The sequence below is a fragment of the Pteropus alecto genome, unplaced genomic scaffold, assembly GCF_000325575.1.
Source record: "Pteropus alecto unplaced genomic scaffold, ASM32557v1 scaffold484, whole genome shotgun sequence".
Classification (NCBI taxonomy): Eukaryota; Metazoa; Chordata; class Mammalia; order Chiroptera; family Pteropodidae; genus Pteropus; species Pteropus alecto.
Genome location: NW_006435778.1, coordinates 1,334,571 through 1,362,035, shown reverse-complemented (window position 1 = coordinate 1,362,035; position 27,465 = coordinate 1,334,571). Strand labels below are relative to the sequence as shown.

The window sequence follows — 27,465 nt, the reverse complement described above, 5'->3', positions numbered from 1 at the left end:
CGGGAGGCTGCGCAGCCCCTAAAACAGGTTTCGGAGCTCTACCAAGATTCAACAGCCACACGTGGAGATTGGACCAAGAACATGAGGGGGATGCGATCTCCCGGGTGGTGAGCCCGCGCACGCACCTTAGTGTTGGCAGCGGGGCGTCCCAGCTCATATTTTCGCTTCTTGTGATAGGGCTTTCTCTTGCCCCCGGTCTTGCGGCGCTTGTGCCAGTTGTCCCGAGAGATGCCTGTAAATGGGAGCGGGGGACGGAAACGTGACTCACTGGGACGCGAGGCCGGCCCTCGCTAGATCCAGATTCTCTCGCCCGGCGGGCCGCACGTTCAGCTCTCCAAGGTTGGCTTCCCCACTGAGCACTCGGGGTTTACAGCAGTACTAAGGTGTCATCATACACATGCGGCCCAACCTGCACCCTTTCCCGCGGCAGCCATGTTGATGCCGCTTTGAAGCCCTGGCGCCGGCCCTTTCCACGGGCCCGGCGGCCCAAACCCGAGCATCACCCTCCTTATAGTTGCTCGTTGCTGGGGGTCGGGGCGCCCATTCTCTTAAATTGGCTGTGAGGCAGGATGGCGCCGGATTCAGTTCGCTCCTCTACCCTGCCCCCAACGCAGATCGACACTCACCCATAGCTCGGCGCCGGCTGGAAAGAGAAAACGCAAAGAGTCACGGTCCGGTTTGTAAAACGCAGTCCCGCCCTTTAACGTAGAAAGTGGCTGGAGTTACAGCGTTTTTGCGACTGTGCCGTAGAAAGAGGCTGTATAGTTCCTACGTTTTTGCGACTGCGCCGTAGAAAGAGGCCTGAAGTTAATTTCGTTACAGAGAAATTGCTGAGTGCCTCCGGGCTTGGGAGAGGATTCTGTGTCCTGAAACCCTAGGGCAAGGTTTGGAGGGGGGAGTCTCGCCGCCTCAACAGCTGTACACTGCTTTGGTGGAGGTTGAGGACTTCAGGGCACAACTGAAGGAGAGTAGCCTGGCTTTGTTCACCTTTTAACAAGAATTTTTAGAAGCGTTTGCAGTGGTCCAGGATAAGAGATGTGGGTGCAGAGGAAAGGGTGGAAGGCAGTAGAAATGGAAAGGAGTGATGGATTTGGGTTTTGTTTTCAAGGGTTTGGCGATAGATTGGAGGTGGGGTTTTAGGGAGAGGGAGGTGTGTCAAGGATTCCCAATAACTCACGTGATCGATTGGATGACTGTTGGTGCAGTTAACTGAGGTGGGGTAGGCTAAGTTAGGAGCTGTTCTGGACATGTTCAATTTGAGGTCTTGGTGATTCATGTAAGTGAGAATGACTGTCAGGGCCCAAGACAGGCCGCCCCCAAAATATCCTACAATGGTATATTGACTACTTTGAATTAAAGTTGCTTGACAAGCAGCTGGTGCCTGAAAGGCACTTTGACTTGCTCTTATCTCCTTGAATGCAGGAAATAAATGTCCCATGTGAAAGGTGTCCCCCTGCTCGTGGAAGACACCCCTTATCGCTTGAGTTAAACAGCTCAGAGCCAAACAGTCCGTATAAACAAATCTTGGCCTTTATGAATTTACTGCTTGAGCCCAAATCTTGCTTAGATACCCTTTTAAACAGCACTAACTTTCTTTGTCTTGTCACTTTCTCACAAGTTTATTGTTTCTTTGTATAAAAAATATAAAAATTCCTGGTTTCATAATTTTTTTGGAGCCCCATTTTATTCGAACATCATGTTATGATTTCACATGTGCACACATTAAATTGTTTTTTCTTCTGTTAATCTAGTCATGTCCATTTTATGATTTTATTACTAGTCCAGCCATAAGAACTAAAGACGAGTAAAAGAGGAAAGTCCTCCCCCACACAACACAACAGGAAGCTGAATGTTCACATTTGATCGTCCTCATAGAAGAGATCTGGACAGAAGATGTTACTTTGGGAATCGTTGGTATATTAATGGTAATTAAAGCCTCTAGAATGAATGGAACCTAGGGAGGGAACGTAAGGCAAACTCTTCCTGTAAAGGATAAATAAATACCTTAGGCTTTGTGAGCTCTAGGGTCTGTGTCACAACTACTCAGCTTGAGTATTGTAGTGTGAGAGCTACCATAGATAATAATAAACAAATGGAGGTGGCCATGTTCCAATAAAACTTTATGGACACTGGGATTCACTTGTCGTTAAATACGCTTTTGAATTTTTTTAAAACAGTTGCAAACAAAAGACTTTCTTAACTCATGGGTCCTGTCAGTGCACAGTAGTGTGCCAACCTTTGGCATAAATACAAGGAGAGGGTCCAGATCCAAGGCTTGAGGAATGACAACATTTAAGGCCAGGTCGAGAAAAGAAGCTGGTAAAGAGGCCAAAAGGAACAATTAGAGCGACAGGAGGAAAGCCAGCACACGTGAGGGTGATGTCACAGTCTCAAGCTGTGTGATGTCTTGTTAAAAGGAAGACTAAAAAGTGATTATTGGGTTATTGAGTGGCATTGGCAAGAGCAGTTTCTGTGCAGTGGAGTGGACAAAAACTTGATTAGTTTTCTCAAAAACTTGAAACAGATGGGGAAGTTAAAAAAAGATACAGTGTATGTAGGTAATTCTTTTGAGAAGTATAATTTTAAAGAGATTTAGGCTGGTGGCTGGGGAGGAACGCAGAGCAGAGGGCAGTTTTTTAAAGAATAAACTGCCTGATGGATAGGCCCTTTTACACTTGGCTCCAGATCCTATCCCATTCCTTGAAAGGGATTCTCTCAACATCTCTTCTGTATCTTCAATCGTTCACTGGCTTCCCAGCACATTCAGAATAAAATCTAAATTTCTTACCATGGCCTGGAGGTTCAGGAATATTGGACCTCTGCTTAACTCTTTCACATCAATTTAACAGCTTATCTACTTTCTGTCCCCCTAACTCAACTTCAGGCACTCTGACCTTGCTGTTCCTGCCTCAGGCCTTCATGCTCTGAAAGAAAATACTCTTCCCTAGGTCTTAACATGGCTTCCTCCCCCACTTGAAGTCTGCTCAAAATCTCACCCCTCCCCATACACACACTTGGGAGGCTTTTTCTCAGCTTGCTTTCTAAAATACCAGTACTCATCTTCTCAACTCATTCAGTACTAACTAGCATTGCTTTTACATGCTCATTATGTTTTCTTCACTAAAATATAATAAACATGACAGTAGAAACTGTGTTGTTCACTATTATTTTTCAACACCTAGAATAATGCCTCGCATTTAGTAAGCACTCTAAATATTTGAACGGCCTGCTCGAATATTTGAGTAAACTGTTCTACTTACCACATTGTATTCAACTAGTTTTCCCCTTAGACTGTAAGATCTTAAAAGTCTATTGCAGGTATCTCATTCATTTCTCCATCCCCAGCCCCTTGGCACAAGAAGGGAAAAGGGAATTGCTTTGGGCATAAAAAGGAGAAGGTGGATTCAAGGGGCACTTGTTAGGTAATGGACTTTTGTAATAGACTGGATTATGGGGATGAGAGAAGAGTGACATGAGGTTTCTTCCTTGGGAAACTACATGAATGGTGGGGTGATACCAATTAATAAACACAGGAGAGGCAGGTTTCTAAAAAGTCCAATTTAGGATGAATTTGAATTGCCTGTAGGACATACAGGTGGCTATTCTTTATACTGCAAGTGATTGGAAAGATGAGACTGAAGCTTGGAAGAGAATGGGACTGGTATTTCCCACCCCCACTCACCATGGTCTCATTCTTCTATCTACCTATAGAAAGTGTCCACTCCATCAGCCAGTCTGTATCACATGAGCATTTTTTGGTGTGTTGCATGTACTTGAGTAGTAGACTAATTATAAAAACATCTGAATCCCTATTGGGCAATATTCAAGAGAGATCCCTGGAGCTCTTGAAATCAGACTAAGACAGTTCTTTATGTCCCGCACCATGCCCTCCACGTCTCTAGTCTTGTTTTAGCAAAAGTCACGGGACTGTAATTCCATATCATCCTGGAGAGATCCTCTCTCCCGCTCCCCTCCAATACCCTAGCGTGGCCACCGCTTCATTTGCTTTGAGACAATTAACATTAATCACATTATGCCTTTGTCCCTATTTTCAAGAGTCACCTTAAAAAGAAATCATCTCTTGAATTATACCTATCACCCACATTCTAATCCTGACACAAGTGATATTTTTTTTTTTTTACCGATTTCCCACTATCCATTTCCTAAAATCTTCTGTCCTGTGTCATTCATCAGGAAAATCTTCCATATCACCAATCTCTTCTCTGAATGTTTCCTTTTCCTTTTAACAGAAACCTTGTTCTCTCAGAGGACTTTTCCTCGTCAACCTTCTCAAGTGGAAGATGACTACACTCTTGCACTCCAGGTGGGAAACAGGTGTGCTCCATGGTCTTCATTACCAATTTCAGGCCATTCTTACCCTAATCTCCCTAAAACCCACACACTTTTAATCTCACACTATAAAACCATAACACTCACTACTCCTCTTTACTGCAGTTATCTGTGAATTCTGGTTCTCACCAACTTGTGCCTATAAGATTTTAAATCCTGACCTGTCTCTAATATTATCCTTATCGTATTTTGATCGCCTATTATGAGCATCTTTACCTCCCTCAACCTTAATTTTCACCAGTTCCTCATCCTATAAGTCCTTAAACCTGGGATCAATCCAACCTCTTGTGCCTGACACCTGGGTTACAGAATGCTGCTGGATAAAGTCACATAGTGTGGCAGACTGGTGCCACTAGAAATTGAGAACAACAGTTGGGATTAGGCCCAGGAGAATCTTTACAAAAAAAGACACTTGAAGCATAAACTCTACTGGACAAGACAATTAGATTGTAATAGGTGCTGTGAAGGAAGTAATGTGCTATCATGGGGCATAGGGAGAAACTTGAGATAGGATGCTCTGAGATTGGTCTCCGGTGACAGAGACCTGGGGTAAACTGAGACCTGAAGGAAAAAAAAAAAAAACAGGCAGAAGGAACATCAAGTGTAAAAAGACGTGAGAAGGAACATCAGGGGTAAAAAGCCTTAAGCACTTCTGGAATGGAATAAGGACCTTCAGAAAATCGCTCCTCCATAAAAGCAGTGAGAACACTGGCCAAAATTGTCCAAATCAACTTTTCCAGAACTTTGAAATTAACCAAAGGCTTGCAACAAGCGAAGGAACTTCCATAAGAAAAATAGCTGAATCATGGAGCAGTGAGCTTTGTTGCTTTTTAATTTGCCCTAATGCCACTCCCTTCCTCCCGCTCCACAGTGGCTTTGAAAACAGCAATTGGAGGAGGCAGAATGGATCTGAAATTCTCCAAAAGCCCATCCCCAAAGAATTGTCACCATTTGAGCTGGCTGGCAGATTGCTGAAAAGCTCCATTCTTAGGGCTTGTCTTAATTTGACTTCATTCAGAGCTCATTCTGTGACCAGCCCTATCACCAAGGTGTTTGTTTTTAAAAAGTTAGGGTTACAGGGGGGAAGAAGTCATAACATGAATGGATGCCTTACAACTCAATATACTTTTTATAGTTTTAATTTTGAAGTTTAAGTGCTCTAGATTTTCAACAAAATAAAATTAAGGAAAAACAACAAATGAAACTGAAAGAAATGAAAACAAATGAATTTAAAGTAATAAAATAGAGAAAAAAATATTTCAAATGGTTTAGAACAGGGTACTACTTTGATAGTACATCTTTAGTGGCATATACTCCAATGACAAAAAGTACTGCGAAGAAGCCTTCAATTTTATAGTGTATTGTAAGATGTATCATTTATATTAATATATTTAAATGATATAAAATGAGTAATTGTGATAATGGTAGAAACAATTCAACTCTGGATGGTGAACAGAGAGCAGTATACAGATGACACATTATTGAATTGTACACTGGAAACCTATATAATCTTATTAACCAATGTCACCCAAAATTAATTTAATTAAAAAAAAAAAGTCAGGGGCAATGCAGATTCCTGTGGCAGAATTACTAGTTGGGGCTGATAGGCTGATAAAACAGAACAAAACAAAACAAAACAAAAACACTTAAAAGAAAAAAACAGTCAATTGGGGGATTTGAAAAAAACTCACACATTTCTGGGAATCTAGAAAGGCACATGCATATGCAGGGCTGAGTATATGCCCAGTCAGGAAAGACCTGAAAATGTGCTAATATCAGTGAGATACGGCTGACCTTGAAGTTCTGCACAAGCAGGAATTAAAGCCTAGATATCATAAGAAAGTGGGATATATCTTAGGTTTGCAAGGTTGGTTTAACATCTGAAAATCAATCAATGGACTATACCTTATTGATGGAATAAAGGGGAAAACACATCTAATACATTTTCATGATAAAAACCACTCAACAAAGAGACAGTAGTGAACTTCTTCTACCAGATAAACGCCATCTACAAAACCTCACAGGTAATATCATTTTTAATGATCAGAAACAAGACAAGGATGTCCAGTCTCACCACTTCTATTCAAAATTGGATATTCTATCCAGGACAACTAGGCAAGAAACAAAAGGATTGGAAAGGAAGAGGTCAAACTATCTATTTACAGATGACATGATCCTTTATATAGAAAATCCCAAAGAATCTACAAAAAAACGCCCCCCAAAAAACTGTTAGAGTTAATAAACAAATTCATCAAAGTTGCAAGGTATAAGATCAACACACACAAAAAATCAGCTGTGTTTCTATACACCAGCAATGAACAATGTGAAAATGAAACTAAGCAAAATAATTCCTTTTGCAATAGCATACAAAAGAATGAAATAGCTAGGAAATTAACTAAGGAGGTGAAAGACTTGTACATTGAAAACTATATTGTTGAAAGACATTAAAGAACTGAATAAATGGAAAGACATTTTGTGTTCATGCATTGGAAGACTTAATATTGTTAAGATGGAAATACTACCCAAAGCAATCTACAGATTCAATGTAATCCCATCAGCCTTTTTTGCATAAATGGGAAAGCTGATCCTCAGATTCATATGGAATTGCAAGGAGCCCCCAAAAGCCACAACAGTATTGAACAAAGTTGGAGGACTCAAACTTCCTGATTTCAAACTTATTACAAATTACAGTAACCAAACAGTGTAGTATTGGCCTAAAGATAGACATATAGACTAATGAAATAGCATTTAAAGTCCAGACATCAGCCCCATACATCTATGGTCAATTGATCTTTGGCAAGGGTGCCGAGACAATTCAATGGGGAAAAAATCGTCCTTTCAACAAATGGTGCTGGAAAAACTGGATATCTACATGCAAAAGAATGAATTCAGACCCCTACCTCATATCACCTACAAAAATTAACTAAAAATGGATCAATGATGTAAATATAAGACCATAAAACTCTTAGAAGAAACCATAAGTCTTCAGTTTTGGATTTGGCAATGATTCTTAGATATGACACTAAAAGCACAAGCAACAATAGAAAAAAGGTAAGTTGGACTTCGTCAAAATTAAAAGCTTTTCTGCTTCAAAGGACACTGTCGAGAAAGTGAAAGACAACCCACAGATCAAGGGAAAATATTTGCAAATCATATATTTGATACATACATATACAGTATCCAGTTCTTAAAAATCAACAAAAGATAATCCAACTTAAAAGTCAACAAAAGCTCTTAAAAGCCAACAAGATAATCCAACTTAAAAATAGGTAAAAGACTTGGATATACTCAAGAAAATAAAAAACATGCTCAAAAACTTGCGCATGAATGTTCATACCTTGAATGGTTCATTCGTAATGCCCCAAAGTGGAAACAACCCAAATAAATGTTCAACTGTTGCATAAACAAAAGGTGGTATATCCATGCAGTGGAATATTATTTGGCCATAAAAGGAATGAAGTACTGATACATGCTACAACATGATCCTTTAAAACATATGCTTTAAGTGAAAGAAGCCAGACGCAAAAGACCACATACTGCATGATTCCATTAATACGAAATATCTAGAATAGATAAATCCACAGAGAAAGACAAGTAGATTAGTGGTTAGGGCTGGGGGGAAAGAGGTTTGGGGGTGACTGCTAATGGGTACAGGTTTCTTTTTGGGTGATAAAAATGTTCTGGAATTAATGGTGATGGTTGCCCAGTATTGAGGATACTAAAAGCCACTAAATTATACACTTTAAAAGAGTGAATTTTATAATGTGAATTATATCTCAATAAAGCTATTGTTAAAAACAAAAACAAACAAAAGCCCTGACATAAGAAATAAAGGCTAGTGTGGTTGGAGAACAGAGTGGTGGGATACAGTTTATTCATTCATTCAAAAATATATATTGTGTACTAATCATATATTTGAGATATTGTGAATACAGTATTAAATACAACAAAAATCTTTTGTCCTTACATGCTTAAATAGCTAGCACTTACATAGCACTTACTAAATATGAGACATTTTACTCACTGCTGTGTGTATATTAACCCAATTTTCATAATGACTCTATACCAGTATTATCCCCATTTCACAGATAGCACAGAGGTTAAACAACTCACTTTAGGTTCTGCAGTCAGAGTTAGGATCTCACCTTGCAGTGTGGCTTCTGCAGCTGGGTTTTTAGCCTCTAAACTGTTTTGCCCAAATTGCATTCCTACTGGACCAGTAGAGAGGAGTTGACTGGGCAGGGCCTAATGGGCCATTGTAGGGCGTTCAGTATTTATCCCTTGTGCAAAGGGACGTTATTGAAGGGTTCCAAGTAGTGAATAACGTAGTGATTCCTCTGGCTGGTTGGGGAGAATGGGTCAATGGGAGTCAAGAATTCAAGCAGGAGACCAGTTACTCATACAGTATTCTAGGTGAGAAGATTCTCAGGTCCGGGATGGTGGCATTCTTTCATTTAATCTTTTCAGTTCTGTGAGGTGGGTACTGGTGGCCTCATCTTACGGATGAGGGGAAAATTCAAGTCTCTGGAAGCTTTTAAGGCCTCAGAGCTGGTGCCATTTTTATCAAACATCTGATATAGCTGAATTTCTGAATCCAGGTCCTATATTTGGTTATTTAATGGTCAGTCAGATTTATGTATTCTCTCACCGTGAGGTTGAGAATGCGTTTTACAAAGGAAATGACCAAGGCTGAGAGGGACAGAACCTGCTCTGTTCGACCCCACCCTTCTCTGGGTTTCTGCAGGAGCCCACATACCTGATGCTCCCAACTTGTCTCCCTAAGTGAGGCCTTTCTAAAACACATGTGATTGGGTGGCTCCTAGGCCAGAAACCTTTTAGTGGCTCATCACCATTTAGATAATTCACATTCCATGACACTGAATCTGGAATCTCTCACTTCTCAAACTGCCCATGCCCTATGCTTGGTTCTTCAGTTTGCCTGACAAACTTCTACTCATTTTTCAAGATCAAACTGGTATTGCCCATGGGATCCTTTCCTGTACAGAATCAGTGCTATCCAGAGTTGCAGCGGTATCTTTAGTTCCAGAAGGCTCACACATCCCAGGCCCTTCCCACAGGCCACTGAACAGGCTGATTTTTTTTCCTCTTTCTTTATTGTTAGACACAATGTATAAACACATAAAACAGAAAACAGCAAGGATCCTCTTGGGCCTCAAAAAATAGCAAGGAAGAGGTTCCAGAAACGTTTTTTAAAGTACAAGACATATTAGTGCCCAGACCAAGGGTGTGGAAGGCAGGCCAGAACCAGCAGAGAGCTAGACTGAAGGCTCCTTCCTTCTCCCCAGGGCCAGGACTACCCCAGCAACCTTTCCCCAGCAGCCAGTCCACACAGGCAGAATGCCGACCAAGGGCAAACTCTACACCAGTGAGCCTTCCCCACTTGGAGAGAAGGGCAACACACAGGAGAACTAAAAGCTCCCTCCTCCCATCCTTGCTCTCCTCAGGGCTACAATTGAGGAAAAGGAAAGTAGTGTCCTGTGTCACTCTGATCCCCTCCCCAGCTGCCCTGGCCCTGATGTGCCCGTACTTGGCCTTTACCAAACTCTGTCCCAGCTCAGACCCTGACTAGACCCACCAGGTGCCCAAAAGTTCACTGGAGAGGGGTGGGGTGGTGAAAAGGCTGGGTGTGAAACCAAACATCTTTATTTGCAGTCGTCACAGGGGCCGTTTCTTGCTGCTTATTTGTTTGCTGGCCTGCTCTTCTAGCTGCATGGCCAGGCGCAAGGCCTTGATGACATCTGGAAGGGGAGGTGGCACACTCGTGTTAGTGGGAGTCTCAGAGGCCCCATCCTCCAGCCACACCCTGTCCAGCTGCACCCACCTCGCAGGGCTGAGAAGTGCTTGGCTTGCTGGGACAGGGCAGACTCTGCCTTGTTCACAAAGGTCTCCAGGTCATAGTCTGGCTGTTCGGTCATCTCGGAGAGCTCAAGCCAGCCTGGCCCTTGCTGCAACAACAGAGGGAGGACATTGTCGGTTTAACAATGACCAAACCAATTTAGCAAATCATTCCCGGGGCCCTACCATCTATAACGCAGATGCCTGTGCATGGCCAGGCATTTCTCCTGCTCCCTTATCCTCTCCTGCAGAAGTCCCTAGCTTGAATTCATCCTCTTCCCTACTCCAGACTTGTCTCTTATATCAAATGAATGTCATGTCTTGATTTCAAGCCAGAAATCTGAGAAACTTTATTCTTTTACCTTGCTTGTCCCCAAACCCAAATCACTGGTTCTTGAATTTCATGCCCTCACTCAAATCCCATGGCTATTGCCACTTTCAGTCTAGGTACCAACATCTCTCTTGAACATTTTCCAACAATCTCCTAACTGCTCTTAACTGTCTCTACTCACATTTCTCGACATCTCCAAATCAAGCTTCACACTGTGGCCACAGTGATGTACCCAAAGCTTTGAAATGACTATGCCACCACTCTGCTTAACTCCTTTCAAAGGCATCCACTGCCCTCATAATGAAGTCCAGGTCTCTAGGATGAACCATAAGACCCTTTAACACCAGGTCCCCACTGACCTATCCACAGCCTTAATCTCCCTCCATGATCTGCTCACATCTTTTGCTCTGAGCAGAGTGAACTTCTCATTTTTCCTGAAAGTACCATGTCCTTTCAAACATCTGTACCCCTGAGCACTCCAGGGAGGGAGGACATGCTTAAGCACTTATCTTTCACATTCTCTCCTCACTTGTAAGTGCCCCAAGCTCTTCCTTTCTGCTTTGCACTGAGCGCCCCACTGTTAGGATATACTTTCAGGGTTCCCCCCACATCTGTTCTTCCAGAGTAGGGATCATGGCAGTGCTAGCATCTACCACTTACTAAACACTGACCACATGCTAGGCAGTGCTAAGTGTTTTAAAAGCATGTCATTTAATTCTCAGACAAAACCATCCTGTCTTACCCATTTTAGGGATGAAGAAACTGAGGCCCAGTGAGGCTAAATGACTTTCAAAGGAAATTGGCTTATAAATAGAAGAATCGGAACTGATCAAGTCTTATTTTAGGGCCTCCCATCCATACTTCAAGTTTTTTGGTCCTTGGTCTCAGCATAGGAGATGACATATAGAAAGAAAGTACTCACTGAACATTCAATGAATATAAGATAAGGTCCTTGCATATAAACCACCCTCCAAAACCCTCAATCAGGAGCATGTAGGAGAGACTAACTCCAGCTAGGAGGACCTGGAGGAAGGCCTGTGTGCCAGGCTGAAGAAGGGGGTGTGGTAATTAGCTGCCCTAGAACAGCTGGATGACTAAGTAGAGAATTAAAGAATGCTAGTATAGAGGGCTGCCTCTTGCCGTGCCAACCTGAAGACTTATGGGAGTCACGTTCAAGGAATGATGCTGATCGCAGCGGAAGGCCTGTGCTAGGGTGGGTACACAGTCCCTCCCCATCCAGGGCCAGCTCCCCACCTGTATAATCTCCTTGAGCTCTTCCATGGCCCTCTCTTCCAGCTCCCTGATCTGAGTCATGGCTTCATTAAAGCTGGACATCTGGGAAGACAATTCTTCCTCTTCCTTGGAGAACTAAGGGGGCCAAAAGGAGAGACGACAGTATGGCCCAGTTCCCATCTCAGCAGGCCACCTTTCTGTCTTGCCTGACCCCACCCTGTCCCTTACATCGCTTGCGATCAAGGCCCCATTAGAGCTGGCTTCCATCTCTTCTGTTTCCATTTGAGTTGGCTGCTCCCCACTGGGCCCACTGTGGGGGCTCAGCTCCTTGACCCTGAGAAAACAAGAAGGTCTCAGATCCCATAGCAACCTCCTTGGCACTCACAAGAGTGCTGCACCACTTGGACTGCGAGGCTTATGGCTGCAAGGGGATGGAGTAGCAGCTTTGCCTTTGGCCTAGGAGATGCTCATGCACACTGAATCCCCACCGAGGCCTGAAGGGGACTGGGACAGACTTTCTAGCGTCATGTCTGAACTCTCAAACCTCAGGTTCATTGAGTCACGGAAAAGTACACAGTAGGCACTGAGGCCCCAGAGATCTCCTCCCTCTTTCACCACTGCCATTCCTTTCCCCTCTCCCACAGCCTTCTTCTCATCCCACCTGGCTGTAGGTACTGATACCTGTCTGCATATCTTAGTGTGTTTAAAGTATATTCACAGGAGCTTATGCCCGGTGAGATCATGGCAATCTGCAAGAGAAGAAGTAAAAGGGTGGTTAAAGGTTGAGAATCAAGGGGAGAGGGTGCCAGGAGTCTCTTCAAGCCACTGACACCCATATGGTATTGCGGGGGAGAGCTCGTTAAGCACCCACTCAAGTTGCCAGGCAACTTGCTCCATGAGCACTACAAATTAAGGCACCTTAAAAATTGGTTCTCTGCCTTTAAAAGGTACATCTGATTACCCCTTGCTTCTTTATCTGTTTACTGACTCATTCCTCACACCAAGGTCACACCTTAAGGCTCTGTGGCTCCTGCTGGAACCCTCAGTTTGCCCAGGCTCAGGGATAATGCCTCAGGGAGAAGGGTTTAGAGCTTAATCAGAAATTCCCATCTTCCTCATCAGGCAGGAGAGAAGATATTCCCTGGAGGTCACGGAAGACAATTCTTCCTCTTCCTTGGAGAACTAAGGGGGCCAAAAGGAGAGACGACAGTATGGCCCAGTTCCCATCTCAGCAGGCCACCTTTCTGTCTTGCCTGACCCCACCCTGTCCCTTACATCGCTTGCGATCAAGGCCCCATTAGAGCTGGCTTCCATCTCTTCTGTTTCCATTTGAGTTGGCTGCTCCCCACTGGGCCCACTGTGGGGGCTCAGCTACTTGACCCTGAGAAAACAAGAAGGTCTCAGATCCCATAGCAACCTCCTTGGCACTCACAAGAGTGCTGCACCACTTGGACTGCGAGGCTTATGGCTGCAAGGGGATGGAGTAGCAGCTTTGCCTTTGGCCTAGGAGATGCTCATGCACACTGAATCCCCACCGAGGCCTGAAGGGGACTGGGACAGACTTTCTAGCGTCATGTCTGAACTCTCAAACCTCAGGTTCATTGAGTCACGGAAAAGTACACAGTAGGCACTGAGGCCCCAGAGATCTCCTCCCTCTTTCACCACTGCCATTCCTTTCCCCTCTCCCACAGCCTTCTTCTCATCCCACCTGGCTGTAGGTACTGATACCTGTCTGCATATCTTAGTGTGTTTAAAGTATATTCACAGGAGCTTATGCCCGGTGAGATCATGGCAATCTGCAAGAGAAGAAGTAAAAGGGTGGTTAAAGGTTGAGAATCAAGGGGAGAGGGTGCCAGGAGTCTCTTCAAGCCACTGACACCCATATGGTATTGCGGGGGAGAGCTCGTTAAGCACCCACTCAAGTTGCCAGGCAACTTGCTCCATGAGCACTACAAATTAAGGCACCTTAAAAATTGGTTCTCTGCCTTTAAAAGGTACATCTGATTACCCCTTGCTTCTTTATCTGTTTACTGACTCATTCCTCACACCAAGGTCACACCTTAAGGCTCTGTGGCTCCTGCTGGAACCCTCAGTTTGCCCAGGCTCAGGGATAATGCCTCAGGGAGAAGGGTTTAGAGCTTAATCAGAAATTCCCATCTTCCTCATCAGGCAGGAGAGAAGATATTCCCTGGAGGTCACGGACAGCAGACCCTAGCTAGAAGGGCCTGTGGATAAAACAAGGAAGGGACCCAAAGCCACTCAAGACCATAGCCCTTTCCTACTTCCTAGGCTGGGAGCCAAGGAATCTGAGGGAAGCCACAGAGGCCAGGACTTCTCTTCCCTGCTTCCCTAAAGGTCCTCATTCTGAATTCAGGAGCCTCCTTTCCACCAGTTAAGGGAGAAATTACCTCCTCCAAACCCATATGGTAGAGGGAGTTGCATAGACATACGGCAAAGGGAGAACATCCTTTTCTCCTCTCTTAGGTAGGCAAAGAGGAGCCCGGTGCTAAAAGGCAGGGGCTGAAGCCCAGTCAAGCTAGAACCTGGAAACCCAGACAGCCAAGGGCACCAGACCTCCTGCCCAGGACAGGACTAAATGTCCTCCTGCACCACCTTCCAAAGTGCCCCCACTCACCATGCAGGTCCTTGAGTTCTCCCCGATAAAGGAGTCCCGTAGCACCTGTGTCAGCTTGCTCTCGCGGAAGGGGGTGTGAGCCTTGTTCTGTCCTAAGGCCCTGATGCACTCCTGCAGGGCAACAGGTACAACTGAGGTCCTGTCCTTCCTCTCATGCTGCCTACTTCTTCCCTCCACCAGCAGCAGTCCTCCAGGCCAACCCCCTCTAGCTAGCCCCTGCTACCTTCAGAGCCAGGAGACTTTTGTTGATTTCTGCGCCTTCCATGCGGGTCTGCCTGTCAGCACTAGAAGTGTCCGCGCCTCGCTCATTCCCTGCCAGATCCACCAAAGAGAACTTGCCATGCACCCTCCCTTTGGCTCGAAGAAGAATCTGGAAGCAGGCGTGGGAGCGGGAAGAGTTGGAGTTGGCAAATGTCTGCCCAGAGGTCCTGTGGCAAAGGAAGGCAAAGGAAGATTATGAACTTCTAAAGTCACCAGCCACCATGGCACCCCAGTCCACAGCAGTGAATTCCCTGGTAAGAGAGGGACACAGGTCAGGGCTCTAAGTCGTCCTGTGTCTTTTTGTCCCAGATTTCTGCCCTCTCAGGACAGTGGCTCTCCCTCTAGCTCTGTACCTAGTGTTTTCCTAGCACCCAAAGGACTGGATTCTGTGCAAGGGGATTGGACAGACCTGCCTGGGGAAATGGGGAAAGATGAGTTGCCTCTGTTCTGGGAGACATGGGGATGGAGGGGTTATCATGAACCATGTGGCAAAACTTGAGGCTCCCCGGGCCTCCATAAGCTGACCAGCAGTCCACTGTACCACGCCTAGGGCCCTGGAGGAAGAGTGCTTCTCGCCGCTACAGAGGAGCTATGGCCCCATCACGTCCAGCCTAGAACAGACCCAGGCCTCCTATCTCCCACCATAGAGGGAAGAACACCGAAGAGAAACCAGAGAAGTCAGAAGCATGCCTTTGGGGTAGGGGTCTGGGAATAAAGCCTGCCTTGCTTAGATTTAAGACCCTTTGACTTGTTCCTGATGAACCTGTGGCCCTGGGTCATCTGGCCCACTGAGACAGATCCCTTACGGTAGAGGCCTTTACAGCCCTCCCAAGCTGGGGAAAGCAGGGCTCTGTGGAAACACATGGGCTCAGAGCTAGTCTCTGTCACTTGAACTGGGCATTAGAAGGTGGCCCCTTCCCCTCACCAGAATTCCTACCTGCAGGCACTGCCTATGTCGATCATCTTGATGACATCGTCAGCACAGGTAACCAGGTGCTCTTGCAGCCCCACCACCTGCACCTGCTGCTTGCCATCCTCCAGCACGCGCAGTTTGGCCTTCTTGTTGAGCAGGTCGAACAGCTGTGCCAGGCAGGGAAACAAAACTAAGGCCATCAGGTGCCAGGCACCCCACCTGATTCCTCCTTCAGAGCCTGTCTCAGCTTAAACAAGTGCTGGCAGCAGGAAATGCAGAGAAAAGATAAGCTGGGTAGACTAGCAGAGGGCAGTAAACTTGAGTTCTGAACTGGTCTGCCTCAGTTTGATGCAACTCTGCTACTTTATTAGCTGTGTGAGCCTGGGTAAGTACTTAACTACTCTAGGCTTATTTCCCAGCTGCAGAATAGTGATGGTAAAGTTTCCTTATAGTGTTATGATAAATGAAACGAGTGCTTAGAATAGTACGTAGCACATTACGTCACGTTAATAATCGACATTAGCTATTATTATCTAGATCCCACTCTGAGGAAGGCAAGTTGGCAAAAACAGAGTAGAGTGTGTGTATATATGTATACACACATGAGGGAGAATGGATATGAGAATGAATGTGCATGCTCAGAAGACGAGAGTTACAAAGGAGGAGGGCTGAGGGAGCACTGGGCACACACAATGCAAATTTTCCCATCTGAGAGGGAGCCCTGAGGAGTCTACCTGCCATACTTGTTGAGTTTCGGTACCAACCTACCATTAGATGAAACCCCACCTACACACCCACCCACCTACCCACATGTCAGGGCAGAGTAGCCCAAAGGCTTCACAGCCCATAGGCTATTTGGCTTCTACAATTTCTAGCCAATCTCAAGGTTTTAGAAAGTTCAGAGGCCCCAACAGTATAAACAGGGACTTCCTGCCAGCTACCTTCCCATTATAAATCTCGAAAAATGTCACATAGACTTCCAGGCCCAGGTTCCGGTAGCGGGGCTGATTCTTCAGGAGGAAGACATCGCGGGCTGTGGGAGAGAGCCTGGATTAAGTAAGCAACCTGCCTTTCTGTGCCCAACCCCATTGTGGCAGAACACGGTACTTACAGGCCATTGCATAGATCCCTTTGGATGCATTCTGGGCTTTCCCAGAGAGGTCTCCGCCCATAGTCTGCAAATGGACGGGGCAAAAGACCTTGGTAAAGGGCCCATGGCCTAAGCTAGAGCACTACTGGCTCCATCACCACAGTGGGCCACACCTAAGCTGGGAGGCTGGATGGACTTGCTAAGGCCCCTCCCTGCCCCTGACACAGTAAGTGTATCTGGTGATGGGGCATCTGCACTAAAGGGACTTTCTGCAAAAAACTATCTTTCTTTTTAGAGACCCAGTATTGCACATGCGCAGGCTCATTCCCTGCCACACTTAAATACTCACATGTGTCTTGCCACTTCCCGTCTGGCCATATGCAAAACAGGTTGCTTTTCCACCTTGGAAAATTGTGTGTACCAGTGGCCTTGCTGTGAACCTACAGGAGAAAAGATAGAGAAGTGGTTATCTCTCCACAAAATGTGCATCCGGAAACATGGTCCTGCTGCCCTTCGACTGCAGAACTCCCGGGTCCTTAATTTCTCTTTCCAAGCACTAGCACTCCTCTCCTGCAAAGTGGTTCCACTGGACCCCCCTTTTTCACAAATCTGAAATTCTCCTACCCAATTGGGGAGGGCTAGACTGGCCTGCTGAGAGCAAGTTCATGTTCTACATGCTAACTGAGCCATCAGGCCCTCCTCTGACCCTGGAGACACAAGAAAAAAGCCTGAGCTTAGCAGCCAACTTCCAGTATAAGATATACTGTAAAGATCGAGGAAACCCTAGAGTAGGAGGCTTTGTGGGCCACGTAGTTCTGTCACATTTTTTTAATGATCCTTTAAAAACATTCTTAGTTGGAGAGCCAATACAGAAAGGGATAGTGAGCCAAATCTGGCCCCAAAGTTTGTCAACTTCTGGTTTAGAGCACTGTTGTCCAACAGAACTTTCTGTGATGCCTTTTCTGTGCTGCCCAACAGTAGCCACTTCCACACGTGGCTATCCGGCACTTGAGATGTGCTGAAGAATTGTATTTTTAACTTAACTTTTATTTAAAAAGCTGCATAAGGCTACTGGGTGCTATATTGGACAGAGCAGTCCTAGAATTTGCTGAGTCTGCTAAGCCCAGAGGGTAACGGGGTGGCTGCATGAGACACTGAAAGAATCCCTGGAGCCTGTCCAGCCCAGCCTCATAGAGCGCAGTGGGTAACACCTCACTTCTGATCCACTCAAGGATGGGCCGCTAAAGCTGCAAAATGGCATGTGGCAGCCTAAATGGGCCTCCCTGAAGCCATTGAGAGCCAGCTGTGTGTGATAGCTGATTCAAAGAAAACATGAGAGGAGGCCAGGAAGGGCTTCAGAGTTCAGCATGTCTGAACCTATAGGAAGTTCATGGAAAAGTCAAAAGCGGGCAGCAGGGGTGGGTGGAGGGAAGAGGAACAAAAAGAGGCAAGGGACTAACCTATAGACAACTTCATTTGAAGCCGTTTCATCGAATGCAAAGTCAAAGCAGAATGCTTGGTTCTCCAGATACTTTGTTAAGTCCACTTTTAACTTGGGCTCGTGTACAAAAAGGAGACATTTGCTAGGAACGGAAATCACATCAATTTCTTTCTTGGTCAATTCTGCAGAAGGAGAGTATTTTCAGGGGATGGTCTCTGGACACAAGAACCCTCCGTCAGTCCAAAGCCTCTTTCTGACAGAATGAAGTTTACCTTGTTTATTTAGTGGGCGTTTCCTAACACAAACACATATCCTGTGCTCTTCGATCTTCAAGAGGATGAGAAGACAACCAATCAACAAAAAAAGTTAGGGCAGTATTGAAAGAAAGCTTATCCAGAATCCCTTCCCTTCTAACCCCTCTCTGGCACAGTCAGGGGCCAAGATCTAACACTAGGACCCCGCCTTCCCCATTAGTTACTCTACAGCATAAGAAGGTAGCTCGGAATTTTCTCCCGTTTTCTCACTCTGCTGCCTACATGAAATTTCAGCACACTTTCATGATTAGTAAGAGTCTGGCCAACCTATGGAATGGGGGTGGGTGGGGAGTTTGTAAAGATTAGACTCTCCCATGCAGGCCTCACTAGCTCTAGCCCACCAAAGGATAGTTAAAAAAAAAAAAACTTGCAAGGGTGAGTGAAGATTCCTGAACGCTCTGACACCCTTAAAGGGAAGTGTTCTGTCTCTTAACTGTACAACTACTCAGGAAGGAAAGGTAGAAAGAAGGTTTACTTACAGGATCAGTCATAGTAAGTGGATGACAATCCAAAGTAGCCCGAAATTCTTTAATCATCCGGGCAAATTCCCAGTTTGGAAAGCTGTTGTCATACTCCTGTTTGGGACAAAAGAAAAACGAAACTGACTGCTAAGATCTAAGTGCTCTCAGACCTCACTGCTAAGCAGAAGCAACATTTCTTTATGTGCATACAGTCTATCAGTTGACAAAGCCCCCACATGATCTCACTTCCTCCCACACTGGCTCCAGGCTGAGAACCCAGGAACAAAGCCCTGGGAATAGAGATTGGCAGGGAGCCCTAGGAACTGGCACAAGGGCCACTGTCCCACATCTTAGAAGATCAGAAGGGCTGGGATTCCCCAGAGCAAGTAACCCAACTAAGGGGAAATGCTCCAAACCCAACTCCACCGCAGCACCTCCACCACATGTACACGGTTGGGTCGGCGGAAACTGTGCCCAGCAGCCCTGCTGGCCACTGAACTACACGATGGGCATGCCTGCTAGACAATCAGCATGAAGTAGTCCTCATCTGGGGGCCTTCAGAAAAATATGGGACTTATTTGTTCTCTGAATCCTGATAAGACACCAGTTAAACTTCCTGGATATCAGAATTGGAGCCTCAGTATTACTAGGGCCCAACTCTATCTGTGTTGCATTTAAGTTAAGGATACCTGTCCAAAACCCTTGCCCAAGAAAGGTACCTGAGCTCGCTTTATTCTCATTTCAGAGTTCTGGGCCCTCTTCTCTTCCCGCTTGTTCTTCATTTTTTCCATTTCCTTCACAATACATGATTTCCTCCGAACTAGGGGGGAAAAAGCCCATTCTTTTACTTGTCTAGGCTAGTCAGGCTGCTCTTCTCTGGCTGTTGTACTGAGTCCTGGGCCTTACCCAAAACTAGGCTTTCTCTAGACCCTTGCTCTTACATCACCATATGCAAGGAGAGGAAGAAATAGATGTGACTCAGGATGGACAACTTCACAAAGTAAAGATTTGCTAACACAAGCACCCCCAGGTCTAACCCAAGTTCTCCCCATACCTCTGTGGCACTTTCTCAACAACCAGAAGAGGTGAGACTATCCCTGCTTGGTCTTAATGGTCATTCTGGGCTGTTCTTCAGGTCAGCGGAGACTATAGCTGTGACAACACCTCCAATACATCAGAAGGCTCCTGCCAGCTTATAGGGATGGGGTCACCTCTTGTGAAAGATTGACTTCATGGCCACAAGGAAACATACTCCCATGTGACAAACACGGTTTGAACTCAGATGCCCAGGCAAGCCACGTTTGAGACAGGATGTAACCACTTGTCCTGTTCTAGGGGCAGGGCAGCAGGCAGCTCAGCGTGTCTACCTGAGTTCACAGGGTTTGCAGAAGAGCTGCCTCGGATGGAATGGACTTGCTCTTCTACCTCTTCGCTGACCATCGTCAATGGTATTTCAGCCACTGCAGGGCAGGAAGGCCTAGCGGGGCCAGCTGTAGGGGAACAAGAGTCATTGGAGAAGCAGGCAAGCATATCGCAGCTGTGCTCATCTGACCCCTAGTGGGTCATGGGCCTGGAGAAGCGTGACTAACTACCAGCTCAGCAAGGGCTCTGGCTCCTGTAGTGTGAGCAGAGCTTGCACTTTCCTCTTTACCTCAGCCCGCACCCTGAACCCAACCAGTATGTCTACAGGGGCTGGCTCCAGGGGTCAAATAATTCTCAAAAGGATGTGTGAATTGCTCAGTATGGGTTTCGCCATGAAGGGGAAAGCTTTTAAAGGCCTGAACTCTTTAGGCTGGACCCAAACATGGGTTCTTAGGCCAGCCCTTTCTACTCGTCTGGGAGAAAAGCCAAGCCTTCTGACTTCTCAAAAACCTTGGAACCCAGGTGGCTAACAGGAGGAAAGACTGAACAGCCAGGAATAATGGGAACTCGAGCAACAACTAACCATATTGATTCAATCCATAAAGATACAAACTGTGACTTTTTACTTCTCGTATTTAGTCGTGACCCTTTTGTTTACCTTCATTTTATTAGAGCTGAATTTGATATATATAAGATGTAATGACTGTGTATCTTATAAAATCTGCATCCTTTTTATATCTAATAAAAGTTGACAAAGATATTTTAAAAATTCCATACAAAGTCCAAAAAGAGAAAAAGCAAATTCATGCTTTCAGAAGTCAGGATTATAAGTACTCTTGGGGCTTAGTAACTAGAAGGGCACCGGAGGAAGACTTTTAGGTGCTGGTAATGCTGTTTGATCTAAGTGTTAGTTACATGAGTGTGTTCAGAACATATACTCCATGATTGTTCACTTTTCTGTACATACTGTATATTATGTTTCGATAAAGTTGAAAAAGTAAAATGAGATCATTTCCAGATAAGGGAGCAGTGGGGCAGGGGCAGAACAGCAGTGAAGCTAGGGGAGTGTGGAATCTTAGGATATTCCAGAACAGGTTTAGGGCAATGTGTGAGATGCTGCTCCAGGGCCTCAAACAGGAAGAACAGATTCATTACTCACCGGGAACTGAAAACTGCTTGCGAGAATTTGCAGATGCAGGCAGCTCCACCTCCATATCATTTTCCTCAGTGGTGATGCGAACCTCTGAGACAGTGGACATGCGAGTGGAGCGGCTTCGGAGACCTGAAGAACCGGGAGGAGCAGCCAATCAGTGCAGCATGATCAGGAAGGCCGATGGGGGCAACCCTCCAAGATTCTATACAAGGTCAGATGGGTCCCGTCCACCAAGAAAGGAGCCTACCAATTTCCCATTCCTTCCACCCGAGGAAAGGAAAAACTAGAAAGGCTAAGTACTAGTGACCCCAAAACTAATTTGTTCCCATTCTGCAAATCCGAGAGTTTGTGAGGGTAAGTATATCTCCCTCAAGAGCATCTGTCTTGAGTAAATGGAGGGATCTACAGCCAATCTGAAATCATTTCTGAAGAGGCAAACCTAATCCCTGAAAAAGAGCATTATTAATCTTAGAGCAACACCTACCATTCCACAAACAATCTTCCCATACCTCAAAACAACATTATAAATATCAGTATTCCCATCTCATGGAAGAAGACATTAAGGCTCACATAAATTAAGTAACTTGCCCAGTGTCACTCAACTATAAGTATCATAGCCAGAATGTGAACTCAAGCCTGTCAGAATCCAAAGCCTGGGCTTTTCCCACTGCTTCAGGATGCCTTACAGAGCCAGGCCTGGGCCACATCATCAGAAACCTATGGGATCAGCTATATTGATTGTTTGAAATTTTAAAAGAATGCTTAACTGAGAGAAATAATTGAGTTATATTTTAATTCTTGTCAATTTCTACCTATCTATATAGTTTCCCTCCATAAGAGAGAAACAATTCACTTATAAAGTCACAAATTTGGAAATAGAACACATAGTGTCAGATAGGCAAAGATCAACTTGTACTGAATTCTTCAGTCTCCTACATTTAGGCTAATCTGATAGCTGTATATAATCATGTCTTTCATAAAGAATATAAATTATTATGATTTTCCTATTTCCCAAAGATTTGTAATCTTGTATTTCATTTCTACTATTTAATAGCATGCACCTTTATTAAGACTTTTTTTTCCACCAAAAGGAGCTGTGGCAATATTCTTTGGGGTCATGCATGTGGAATGAGACCACTGCCACTCCTGTCCCTCCTGTAGGCTCTTATGGTATAGCCAACAAGAGAGGGCTAGCACACACCACGTCACTCGTGCTCAACCCAAGTTTGCAACTGCATCACCTTTCACCTTGGGCCTCCCGTAACCTGAAGCTTCACCCAAGCAGTTATCTGGTCAGGGCAGTGATAACCTCTGGACTGGGATAGGCCTTGCAGGTATAGCTGGCTCTGAACAATAAGCTGGATTTCTTGGGCAGTTTGTGCCTATAGCCACACTCTGTAGTCACAGACTATTGTAGTCAAGGTAGGTTTATGGTGATTACTTATGTAGAGAAAGCCCAACCTTCTCCTAGACTTTGAGGCATTGCTCAATCTCACCCACCCCACCTCACCCCCAGATCTCTATAGCACCATTGACTATACAGCTCAAACCTAGCTTTTCTCACAGCCTGCTCACCGACTCAGACCACATAGAAGCCACCTGCTACATTAGAGCAATGAGCTTACTTCGGAGCTTCCTGAGCCCCAGGAACACCATTTCTGGCACACGCCCCATGACAAGAAGCCAGAAGAGATCCATTTACCTTCCTTTGGAGCGGGAATTTTGGAGTTGACTGATCTGCGTTTTTGTTTCTGAAAAACAAAACAAATCACTACATTATATGGCTCTTATCAGTTCTCAAAGGCCCATGTGCTGTGCTGAAGTCCTAGGCAGTCCCAGAAAACCCAGCAAAGAGCCAGCAAGTCAAGTGGACCACCTGGGGCACTGGCTGCAGGTCCACAGATGACAGGCACCTACCTGAACCGTTACATTCTCCTGCAGGGGCAGATTGTCCTTCGGGTGTAGGGGAAGAAGCTGTAAGAGTTCTGGGTTTATTGCGGCCACATCATCGAAATCAATCTACAAGGAGCAAGTAAAAGTTTCAGTGAAACAACACAGCTTGTTCAATCCAACTGCATCTCTACAACCAACGCTTCCCCTTGATTCAGACTACCAACTTTAAGTTCCGCCAAGTACTAACAGCTAAAAATAAATATTTATTCCTTAGTCATGGTTTACCATCTAGATGGATATTGGTTTCTGATTTCTAAGCTAATGGGAGATGCCAGGGATGAGAACGAGGTGAAGAGGAAGACAGGCAGGCAGGCAAACCGTCAAGTAGTCCACAGTAGATCTAGGCCACTTGGCTCCCCTACTGTTCTGCTGGACAGTGGCGTCCTGCTGGGCACAGTGCTCCGAATATCTCTTGTTGGCTGACACGGAAGAGGAAACAAGTTCTAACTGTCCCGGTGATAGTAAAAATGGAGGGCCCTTCAGGATCTTATGGGCAGGGACAAGTTCCCGAGAGCTGCTACCTAACCCTAAGTCTACCTACATTTTCTAATGGGCCCAGAAACTTCTTCCCAATCACAGTGTCTGGCTCATGACTGCAGTGAGGTCATAATTCTAGGTTTACATCACCAGAGTCCTGAAATCCTCTAGAAACAACTCAAAATTTCATCTGCATACTTCACAGCAGGTTCAAACACACCAAAATAGCACCAACTTGGTTATTTGTACTTCGGAATGCAACAGAACAGAAGCATGGATGAGAACTCTCACCAGGGTGAGAGCTTTACCTTCTACTTATGCAACCTATATTTATTAACTAGCGTAATAAAACATTTATTAGGCATAAGAAAGGCAGAAGAAAGAAAGTACTAAATGATGAATTAAGACATATATCTCCCTTGCCTTCAGTGAGCTCTCATTCTAATGGAGGGAAGTCACATGCACAACAGGCTAGAAACCAAAGCAACATAGGATAGACGAGGAGGAGAGAATCAAGGAATACAAAAGCTGGCAAGTACTTCAGTAACCACACTTCTATTCACTTTTCTTGGACAGCTACAGACCCCTACTATACAACCCTCCCCCATTTCTAACTCCTAAACTACAGAGAGCATAAATGACATAGGAGATCAGAGTTCTAACCCTAATTCTGACATTAACTGATTCTCACGTTGATGATTTAGAGTGAATATCCCAGGAGGAAGGAACAAGAGAGTGTGAAGGCAGCAGGGCACTAGGCATGGTCAGAGTGAGGTGCTGCCCCATTTGCCCCTAGCGCAGGATACTATGTGTGGTACAAAGAAAAAAGTTGATAAGGATCAAATCTTGAAATGGCTTTGAATGCCTAAGAATTCTGAACCTTATTCCACAGGCAATATTTAAGCTGGAGTAAGACCCAAAAAGAGCTGTATTTCTAAACAAACAACAACAAAAACAAACAAACAAACAAATCACAAGGAATTATAATAGCTGGTTGAAAGAAATCTTAGGAACCTCTTGATTCAAGGGCAGATAATGTATTCAATCCTTTTCTCAAATATACTATCTAAATATCTCCATATCTACCATAAGTCACCATGCTGAGCAAGCCCGTTAAATGTGTTATTGCATTAAGCTCCATGAAAGAGGGTCCAGGTCTGTCTTATTTGCCTCTGTATTCTCCAGCACCAAATATACTGTCTGGCATTTTGTAACCAGTACAAAAGGATTTGTTGAATAAATCCTCACAACAACCCTATGAGGAATATTTTATTATCATCCTCATTTTATAAATGAGGAAACTAAATTGCTAAGAGGGGCGGAAACATGCCTGAGAACACATAAAGTAGTGGCAGAGCCAGACTAGAATCCAGGTTTTCATACTCCTAGCCTGGTGACCTCTTCACCAGATGCCTCTAAAATATAAATGTCTTAGTCACATCTCTTCTTTTTTCAAAATCCTCCCAAGGCACTACCTACAGAGTAAGACCGCAAACATCTTAGTGCCAGATAAAGACCTAGCACCAGCTTCTTCACTAGTCCCCATGTGGGCCATCCGCTAAACCTTCCTGCCTCACCCCCACAAGCCCAACTCATCCTGAGTCCCACCTCTAGCACTATTTATCTGTGCCATTCATCACAAGTTGCCTTCTGTTATTTCATATTTTGGAAACATAATTTTGTCTTCTCAACTAGGTTATCAATTTTGCTCCCCAAACAAATTATTATATGCACTCAAAAGCTAGCTTGGGTGAGCAAGGTTTTAGGATTCTCTGCAGTTTGCTTTTACAAACACACCAGAAACTATTGATTGCTTCAATTTAGAACAGGCTTGACTAAGCAAAATCCCAATGCATCCAAAGAGGACTATGTTTAAAATTAGGAAGGACAACACAGCATCAAAAACAAGGCTTTCACAGGTTCCATTTTCATACAGATCTTTCAGGTAGGAAGGTGTTACATGTGGTGGAGGCACACTCATAGAACTTACCTCTTTGCCCTTTGTGGCACCTCCTTCTGTCCATTCCACTGAAACACAGGCTTTCTCCAAGTTCACAGTCCTTACATTGGCACTGTGAATTAAGCCTATAGTATGAAAAGACCAGTTACCCATCTTTTTCACTTTTAGGATTCCTCAGAGATTCTCAATGTAGAGTTGATCTGAAAAAATGGACAGCTGCCTTTCTTTATTTTTAACACTAGGAGGCAAATAAACCTCCTGGCATTTCACCCTTAGAACATCCCATAGTGAGGTAGGCAGGGAACAAGTCTTAAAATCGAGTTGCAGGGGCTAAGGATTCAGCCCCACTCAACAGAGAGCCTACAGTGGGGTGAAGGTATGTTTAGCAAGGGAGTCACTCTAGGCCTTAGGTGAACTGTTCTGCAACACAGGACCGAAGCTCTAGCGCCCTCGGGTTTCTCTACCTCACTCCAGACGGTTATCTGTGACCATTCTCCTAATGACACAAGTATTAGATCTGCCAGAGCTGCAGTAGCTGCTAACCAAAAAAGAATTGCAAGCTCCTAAAGAGCAGGGATCTGTTCTGTCTAGTTACCCTGAATCCCAGTGCCCGACATGCTACAGAGAGCCAAGGTCTTTACAAGAGCAGGCAGTTTCAGGGGAGAATTTTGGAGGGGAAGTGAAACTGGCGACCCTAACTTCGCTGGGAGGTCCACTGATGCGGAGCCCCGCCTACTCCCGGAGGATGGCGAGGGGGCCCACTGCCAGTGTAGAGGCCCCTGGTCCGGGGCAGGGAAGGCCAATTGCCAGTGCAGAGACCCGGACCTGGGGTGGGGGATGTTCCTCAACAGTGTCTCAGGCCCTCTGCCGTTTGGGGAGGGGCAGTAATTTCAGCCATCTCACAGCCCATGGGTCCCCCTGGCCTCAGGACCCCGCCCCTCACCATTACTGCGTTGGATCTTGATGGCGAGACCGGGAAACAAGCGGGCCTGAAGCGACGAGTCCATTGAGCAACCGGCAGGTGCGCCAGAAAGAAACTACAACTCTGCTAACTCTACGAAGTTTTAACGCCGCGTAAACCGCCGCAGTTTAAATCCCGCGCGCTAGCGTCCCTGGCGCGTCATCACGCTGTCGCCGGCTTCGCTTCCGCCAGTCAGTGGCGCTCCGCGAAGCCTTTCGGGATACGAGGTCTCCGGTCGGTCTTCCGGGGCCTGGGACCGCCCACTTGTCCGGCCCCCACTCTTGAGCGCAGGGACTGCTGGGAACTTCGGCAGCCCGCGAGACCAGAGTGTTTTTGTTCCTGGAGTAATAGCCAAGGACCTTTCTGTGCTGCTGGGTTTCCCAAAACTGAGGAGCTTCAGCGTGGTGTTTGGCTGAGGGCTCTGGGGTCCTACAGACATGGGTTCGAATCCCGACTCCTTCAGTTATTAGCTTGGTGACCGCAGACAAGTTGGAAACTTGACCCTCGGTTTCCTTTTTCGCACAATGGGGAGCATGTTTCCTCCCTCGCGGAGTTATTGCGAAATTTAAAGGAGAGACTATGTTTAAAGTGCCTGGATGACACAGACTCACTATTCACTAGATATCTGTTGTGTCTATCATGTGCTAGGCCTGGTGCTAGGTGTTGGAGATAGTAGTTTTTACTTTCCTTGACCTCACATTTCTAGTATGAACG

At 45.4% G+C, this 27,465-nt stretch overlaps 2 protein-coding genes, 1 long non-coding RNA gene and 1 other non-coding gene across 6 annotated transcripts in view; 1 reads left to right on the top strand and 3 right to left on the bottom strand.

The window, feature by feature from the left end:
- RPS8 (ribosomal protein S8) overlaps positions 1-781 on the bottom strand; it is a 2,771-nt gene extending 1,990 nt beyond the window's left edge. The window contains exons 1-2 of the mRNA XM_006911411.3: positions 627-781; positions 126-232 (exon numbers count right to left, since the gene is read on the bottom strand). Of these exons, the coding sequence (XP_006911473.1) occupies positions 126-232; positions 627-630 (111 nt within the window). The 5' untranslated portion in view covers positions 631-781. The remainder of the gene's footprint in view (positions 1-125; positions 233-626) is intronic.
- Positions 320-398, bottom strand: LOC112479373. The gene has a single exon (XR_003046168.1). It is a non-coding gene; the product is annotated as a small nucleolar RNA SNORD55/SNORD39 (small nucleolar RNA).
- Positions 782-931: 150 nt separating the features above from the next.
- LOC112479361 lies at positions 932-4,960 on the top strand. The gene is made up of 2 exons (XR_003046162.1): positions 932-1,925; positions 4,251-4,960. It is a non-coding gene; the product is annotated as an uncharacterized LOC112479361 (long non-coding RNA).
- Positions 4,961-8,207: 3,247 nt separating this feature from the next.
- Positions 8,208-26,958, bottom strand: KIF2C (kinesin family member 2C). Of its 3 annotated transcripts, XM_006911410.3 has the most exons (21): positions 26,734-26,900; positions 25,821-25,915; positions 23,318-23,419; positions 23,103-23,151; positions 21,407-21,529; positions 20,253-20,375; positions 19,605-19,705; positions 18,904-18,999; positions 18,383-18,437; positions 18,130-18,292; positions 17,019-17,109; positions 16,691-16,754; positions 16,521-16,612; positions 15,604-15,746; positions 14,629-14,833; positions 14,406-14,516; positions 13,499-13,566; positions 11,999-12,104; positions 11,792-11,905; positions 10,193-10,316; positions 8,208-10,109 (listed from the first exon to the last, which is right to left on the bottom strand). In XM_006911410.3, exons 1-21 carry the CDS (start codon positions 26,795-26,797, stop codon positions 10,027-10,029), a joined length of 2,172 nt encoding a protein of 723 aa, XP_006911472.1. In that variant the 5' UTR covers positions 26,798-26,900; the 3' UTR covers positions 8,208-10,026. The 3 variants fall into 3 exon arrangements, 1 of the variants encoding a protein (XP_006911472.1); XR_003046161.1 differs by lacking the exons at positions 8,208-10,109; positions 10,193-10,316; positions 11,999-12,104 and adding an exon at positions 13,046-13,151 and having other exon boundaries at positions 26,734-26,958; XR_003046160.1 differs by lacking the exons at positions 8,208-10,109; positions 10,193-10,316; positions 11,792-11,905; positions 11,999-12,104 and adding exons at positions 12,922-12,952; positions 13,046-13,151 and having other exon boundaries at positions 26,734-26,958.
- Between the last annotated feature and the right edge of the window lie 507 nt (positions 26,959-27,465).